At 22.9% G+C, this 7919-nt stretch overlaps 1 protein-coding gene across 1 annotated transcript; it reads left to right on the top strand.

Moving 5' to 3' along the window:
- The first annotated feature begins 2593 nt into the window (after nucleotides 1–2593).
- LOC114172532 (glutathione S-transferase U18-like) lies at nucleotides 2594–3615 on the top strand. Its single transcript, XM_028056966.2, has 2 exons — nucleotides 2594–2953; nucleotides 3100–3615. The coding sequence occupies exons 1-2, from the start codon at nucleotides 2636–2638 to the stop codon at nucleotides 3454–3456; spliced, it is 675 nt and encodes a 224-aa protein (XP_027912767.1). The 5' UTR covers nucleotides 2594–2635; the 3' UTR covers nucleotides 3457–3615.
- Nucleotides 3616–7919: the final 4304 nt, after the last annotated feature.

Below are 7919 nucleotides of genomic sequence, written 5' to 3'. Positions count from 1 at the left end.
CTATAATAATAATAATAATAATAACAATAATAATAATAGATAATAATAATAACACTAAAATAATATCACGTAGTGATAAAAATAAAAATAATAATAATAACAATAATAATAATAATAATAATACAACTACATATATAAAGAGATAAACATCTCTTTTTTTATTTTTTCAATTTTACCCTCTTAATTATTATATTCTAAACTTAAATAATTATTTAAAAAAAATCAGTTTTATTATTTTACTAATTTTAGTAACTATTTTTTTGAATTGAAATAATTATTCAAATGTAAAGATAAATAAACAACAAAACAAATAAAAGGGTAAAGTAAATGAAACATGATTCATAGATAGTAAGTAAAAGTAAAATGTGTATGTAACCATAATAATAAAAACAATAATAATGATAATAACTATTACAATAATTATAGTTCTAATTAATAATAATAGTAGTAGTAGTAATAATAATAATAATAGTAATGTAATAATAGAAATAATTGTAGTTAATAATGATAATAATAATAATAATACTTATAGTTAGTAGTAATACTGATCATAATAATTATAGTTGATAACAACAATTATAGTTAATAATAATAATTATTATTATTATTAGAGCTGATAATAATAATAATAATACCAATAATTAGAGTTATAATTGATAATAATAACAATGATTTAAAAATAAAATAATAAATATCATGAAATAAAATGAAGTTGTAAATTCAGTTTTAAATATAATAAATAAAATTAATATCATAATATGGTGTAATTAATTGATTTTACAAAATAATTATTATAGTATATGACTTGTGGGACACATGTTTTTTTTATTTATTTCAAATCTATTTAGAATAATAATATAATTGTTATTATATTTATTTAACCATTGAAAATAATAATAATAATAATAATATTAATATAAATTATAACATTTTTAAAAGATTAAAAATCTATTTATAAAAAATATTTAGTATAATAACGTTTTTTATAATTAAAAAAAAAACACTTATACTAATAACATCACTATAAATAGTAATAATAAAAATAAAAATAATTATGATACTAATAATAACAAACAAATGATAATAATAATAATAATAATAATAATAATAATAATAATAATAATAATAATAATAATAATAATAATAATAATAATAATAATAATAATAATAATAATAATAATAATAATAATAATGTTTATGCTATAAATATTAATGTCAATGCAAATACCAAGGTTAATCTTGACATACTAATAATCTATAATTATATATAAAGATATATACATCTGCAACAAAACAATTAAGAAGGACAACTAATTGAAATATGATTTTGTAGTAAATAAAATTAAGATGCGTGTTTAACTATAATAATAATATCATTATAATAATATCTCGTAGTGATAATAATAACAATAATAATGCACTAACTAAATATATAAAGAGATACACATTTTTTATGTCCTTTTTTTGTTTTTACAATTTTATCCTCTTAATTCTTATTTATTAAATTTAAATAATTATTCATAATAAAAAATTATTTGTCAGTTTTATCATTCTACTAACTTTAGTAAATATTTTTTTTCAATTCAAAAAATACCAAGATATAAAGATAAAATAAATACAAAAAGCAAGTAATTGAAATATGATCTCGTAATAAATAAAAGTAAAATATGTGTCTAACTATAATAATAATAATAATAATAATAACAATAATAATAATAATAATACCACTATAATAATATCGCGTAGTGATAAAAGAAAATAATACTAATACTACTACTAATAATAATATTAATATTAATACAACTACATATATATAAAGAGATAAACATCTTCGGTGTCCTTTTTATTTTATATATTTTATCCTCTTAATTATTATATTTTAAATTTAAATAATTATTTATAATAAAAAAATTATTTTTCAGTTTTATTATTTTATTAATTTTAGTAACTACTTTTTTTTTTAAATTGAAATAATTGTTCAAATGGAAAGGTAAATAAACAACAAAATAAATAAAAATGAGAAGTAATTAAAAAATGATTCCTACCTAGTAAGTAAAAGTAAAATGTGTATCTAACAATAATAATAAAAACAATAATAATAATAATAATAATAATTATTATTATAATAATTATGGTTCTTAATAATAACAATAATAATAATAATATAATAATATAATAATATTAGTAATATAATAATAAAAATAATTATAATTAATAAAATAATAATAATAATATTTATAGTTGATAGTAATAATAATTATTAATTATAGTTGATAATAATAACCATTAGATAGTGTTGAAGTTTATTTCAACAATTTCTGCTACACACGTTCCAGCATTATAATCAAAAGATAGATATTATTGTCTCGTGAAACATATTTATCCAAACAATTGGTGATTTTTTCTGATTTTGGAATCTTGAAGGAAAAAGAAGCATCAAATCAATTATTATGGCAATCAGAGATGGGCCAATCGTACAGCTTTTTTGAATTAATAGTTATTTGTTGGTAACTGGCTTGCTGCATCCTACACCACAAATCTGTTATCTCTGCCTCTCTTCTTCATCATTAATATAAACACTTCATTCCATAGCAAATAAAAAATCAACACAACAAACACATTACAGTGCATAGTGATGGCTAAAAACGAGTTGAAGCTTTTGGGTGCTTGGTTCAGTCCTTATGCCCTAAGAGTGCAGATTGCCCTTAATCTCAAGGGTGTAGATTATGAGGATATTGAAGAGACCTTGTTTCCCAAAAGTGAACTTCTTCTTAAGTCCAACCCTGTGCTCAAGAAAATCCCAGTTCTTTTCCATGCAGATAAAGTCATATGTGAATCTGCAATCATAGTTGAATACATTGACGAGGTTTGGACCCATGCTCCCTCCATCCTTCCACAAAATGCCTATGATCGAGCTCAGGCCAGATTTTGGGTTGGTTACATTGATCAAAAGGTATGATGTTTACATCTTTAACATACGAAATAAGAAATACTAGTTCTGTCTATGAGAAGAAAAATTCCCTTAACTTAACTACATATAATTTTTTTGTTAAATAACTGAGAACTGTTATTTTGGTGAATTTTTTGTTGTGGGAGTAGTGGATTTCGTCCTTGAAAAACATCCTGATAGCTGAAGATGATGAGGCAAAAAAGCCAGACTTTGAGGAAATAGAGGAAATAGCTGAGAGGTTGGAAGAAGTGTTGAAGGGGAAGACATTTTTTGGAGGAGACACAATTGGATTCATTGATATTGTTTTTGGTAGCTTTCTGAGTTGGACCAGAGTGATAGAAAACATAAATGGAACAAAATTGATCGATGAAACCAAGCAACCAAGTTTGTTCCAATGGGCTGAAACATTTGCTGTTCATCCTGCTGTCAAAGGCCTTCTCCCAGAAATTGACAAACTTGTTGAATTTGCAAAGATTTTAAAGCTAAGTTTAGCTGCTGCAAAGTAAGTGGATGTGTGGAACAACTCTCTTCATTTACAAGTTATGTTAAATTTAAAATAAATTACGATCTATTTGGATTTTGTTGTCTTTTTTTTTCATTGATAAATCTGAGTTGTTAGTATGCGGTTATGGGAGGAAATTTAATTCACAATTTATTTTATTTTATTTTCCTTTTCAAATTTATTAATCAATCTTATAATTTTTTAAATGTTAATGAAAAAATTTAACCTACAAATTTTCTGGTTCTCTTTTGCAACTTTATCATTAAATTGTCTTCTAACTCCAATATTTCTTATACTTTTAAATTAGAATGTGTAGTGTCTGAAGTTTCATAATATTTATGACATCAATATTATAAATATAAAATTAAATATTTGTCAATATTTTGATAATAAAATTACAAATTTAAAAAATAAATTTTAACATCATTATATTAAAAAGTAAGTTAAAGTTTTTCTTTATTCAGTAAAATGAGTAAATTGGTTGTATCTCTGATATAATTAATGTGAAAATTGGGACCACTGCAACGTTGAAATGAAATATAATGTGCCAAAATTGAATAAAATAAAAATGGTTTGAGTGAATATTGAATGCATGTGGTACAGAATATAGATAGAAGAGAATCACGTGAAATCATCTAAGGATGCGAACAGTGACCGATTTTGAGAAAATTATTCGGAAAATCAAAATAATACATCAAAAAGTTATATATTTAATTGTTGTTATTAATAAAATAAAAATGAATATATAATTTAATATAATAATAATTAAAAAAAATTATACAAATTTAAAAAATTGTTAAAAAAAATTCAATGATAATCAAACTATCCTTAAAATCCAGTTATAAAAAATATAAAATATAAAGTACAATATTTTTTTTATCTTCATAAAATAAAAAAATAATATCCAAGAAGCTGATTAAATAAATGATTAAACTAATATTTTATTATCAAATGAGATAAGAGAGAATTACTTTTTTCTTTATTTCAAAATGGAAGAAAATCGCTGCTAAGATATGAGAGCAAAATTAATAGATATTTTTTTCTTCAAAAACAAAAGAAAATAGGTGAAAACAATTTTTTAGAAACTCAAAACATATAATGGAACCACAATCAAAAATCGGTTATAAAAAAGCACATAGTATAATATTATTAATTGAGATCAAAGAATTATCTTATTTTTTTTTCTCTCTTAAGAATGGAAGAGAACAAAGTAAAAATAAGAGCCAAAATAATAAATCTTTTTTCTCTTCAAAAACAAAAGAAAACAACTGAGAATGAGATATGAGAACAATTCTTGAGAAACTCAAGACCTATAATGGAATCACAACTAAAATTCGGTTATAAAAAAATATACAATACAACATTTTTTCTTCTATATTCATGAAATAAACAATTAATATAAAAATGATCATTAAATAAATTATTAAACTAATATTTCATTATCAATTGAGACTAAAAAATTATGTTCTTTTTTTCTCTCACGAGAATGGAAGAAGACAGAGGATAAATAAGAATAAAAATAATAGATTTTTTTTCTTTTCAAAAACAAGAAAAAATAGATAAAAATAGAATATGAGAACAATTTGTAAAAAACTCAAACCATAATAAATAAATAAAATAAAATATATCTTGATAAATCTTTTTATTCTTTATTTTTTATTATGTTTAATTTTATATTTTATAATTCATTAACATTAACTATTATATTTATAAAAAATTAAAATATTTGATTTAATAATCATTAATTTATAATATATTTTTTAATATCTATAATATATATATATATATATATATATATATATATAAAATATAAAAAAATTAAAAATTTTGGAGAACCATGTCCCTGCCCTCGGTGCCCCGTCACTGCTGTGCACCACTGCTATGCGAGCCTGTCCGATCCACAACACACAACAAATATCTTTCGTTTCAATGTTTTGATAATAAAGTGATAATGGAAATAAAATATACCTTTTTCATTTTGATACATTTTGTTATTCTAATGTAATTCTTTTATATCATCAACTCCTCACAAAACTCAATATGTTTTTATTATATGGTAATTTAAAATTAGATGCAATTTCAATTAAATAAATATGTTTAAAGTGCAATTTAAATTAAATTCAGCGATTAAAATGATTTTTGTATTTAAAATTAGTAACAACTTTGCCTTTTTTTATGAATTTTAGGTATTCGATATATACAAGAGAAAAGTCAATAGAAGAGGACAAATTTTATAATTTTTATTTCTCGTATTCGTTTATTGTAATACTCTTGAAAAAGTATTGTTTTGGACTATTTTTTCGTAAATTTATTTTCGTGTTGAAAAAATTTTCTACGGTCGTATTATCCTTTACTTGTATGTTTCAAAATATCACGTTTCTCTTTCGTTTAATATTATTTTAAATTTTGAGAAAAAATCTTATAAAAAATTATTATGAAAAATTTGTCAACACAACATAGTTTCATTAATTCATGGACCACGAATCATATGTTTTATTTTATGTCCACATTCGGACCAGGTTGGATATTTTGGATCATGGACCACTTTCAAGTTTAGACAACATTCAACTTTTAAAGGCATTTTTTTCTTCACCTCTACTTTCGTTCTCATCCATTTCATAGAAATATGTTTCTGTCATTATACTTCATAAATAATTTGAAATTATAATAGAAATCTAAAATATTTCTGAATTACAAAATTTAAAATTATTTTAAATATATTTTAAATGATAAAATCTACATTTTTTATATTATTTTAGTGGAAACACTTGTCCTACACACTTGTATTATTTTTTTATGATAATAAAAATAATAAAACTTATATAACTTTATTGTAAAGTTTGGAAAGCGGATCGAGTGACTTTTTAAGAGAGAACTTTAGTTTGTTTTCATTTGTTTTTTATTATTATTTCTTTTTTAAAAATTTAAATGGGTCATTTAAGGCATGAAAAAAAAAACTAAAATCACGTAACTTTTCATTTCAAAAAGTCAGTAACTTTTCACTTCAAAAATTCATCAAGTCCGCTCACGTAAAGTTTCTGTTGTTTATTTTAAGGATTTGAATGTGAGGGTTAAGAGATTTGATTGTAATTTGTGAAAAATTTAATAGATATGATAGTATAAAAAATGTTTCAGTAGATTAAAATAAGAGATTATTATTTTACCCCTATAATTAAAATTAATATATTATTATTATTAAGTTTTAAATACTACTTTTGATTATTGAGTTTATTCAATTTGGTTCTTTTTTTGTTCACGTTCAATCTGGTCCTAATTTACTAAATTATGTTTAATTTCGTCCTCTTCGATAATACCGTTTGAATTAATAATGACAAAGTGTACAAGCTGACATTGTTTACATTATGTGGACGTTTATAATTATGATTATTTATGTTTATTCAAATCGATCTATATTTTAGTTAAATTTGTTTAATTTAATTAGATCATTGACTTCAACCCGCCGGTCATCATATCCTCACCATCCATTTCTTTTGTCACACTCACCTTTCATTTCATGATTATTCACCATCACCACCATCATCATTGTTATTATCCCCAACACTACCAAACTAAAACCACTAGTACCACCAGGACCATCCTACAACAACTACTACCACCATCACAACCACAATCACCACCATACTAAAACCATTGTCACCACCAAACTAAATCCACAACCACCATCATCACATTAAAACAACTACCACCACCACAATCACCTTGTAACCACCCGCTACAACCACCACCACAACACTAAAATCATCACTTGTAGCGACTGATTTATCTTGCCCAATGATAAAACGTACAAATAACCTATCCCAGATTTGTACGAGTGTTCTTAACTTCTTTCTTGGTCTTCTTCTCATAATTCTCACCCATAAACTATTATTTCTCACTTCTTCTCAATATTCCATATTTTAAAACATGATTTCCAGCACTAAAAACAACTCAAGCTACCCACCACATATTAACAAACAACCTTTAATTTGTATTTCACCTCATGGTCTATAACACAAGCAACACAAATTCCAATTATCTTTTACTTAACAATTTTCCCAAAACATCATTTATCTAATATAACAATATTAATTTATGAAACTCAACTTCCTCTCTCTTGAGTATCACCATCATGAATCATTGGATTCAATTTTTATACAACAAATCACATCCACTGTGCCTAATCACTCTTACTCACCATAAAAGTTTGCAGCATATTATATACTATATAAAAACAACAACCTAGTTTAATATCGAACTTAAATTCCAACTATCATAGCAATAAATTCGAAGTTATACAGCGTATAAGTTTTGACCATATACCATTCTCAATTATAAATCAAACTGAAAGACCAAAAATATATTTTTTCCTAATTCTAATAATGAGTTGGGTTCTTCCTTTAACAATCTCATTCCTGCAAATCAATATACACAAATTAGAAAATATGACGCATCTTATTTAATTTTGTG

Source organism: Vigna unguiculata, chromosome 2, assembly GCF_037176805.1.
Source record: "Vigna unguiculata cultivar grain cowpea cultivar isolate G323 ecotype 2 chromosome 2, ASM3717680v1, whole genome shotgun sequence".
In the NCBI taxonomy this organism is placed as follows: Eukaryota; Viridiplantae; Streptophyta; class Magnoliopsida; order Fabales; family Fabaceae; genus Vigna; species Vigna unguiculata.
The sequence above is the reverse complement of the archived record's forward strand: the minus strand, read 5'-3'. Positions and strand labels throughout refer to the sequence as shown.

Bases quoted from the DNA above. Each gene is read 5' to 3' on its own strand.
- LOC114172532 (XM_028056966.2), top strand. From the start codon at position 2,636: ATGGCTAAAAACGAGTTGAAGCTTTTGGGTGCTTGGTTCAGTCCTTAT. The intron at 2,954-3,099 runs GTATGATGTTTA...TTGTGGGAGTAG, and splicing joins TTGGTTACATTGATCAAAAG to TGGATTTCGTCCTTGAAAAA.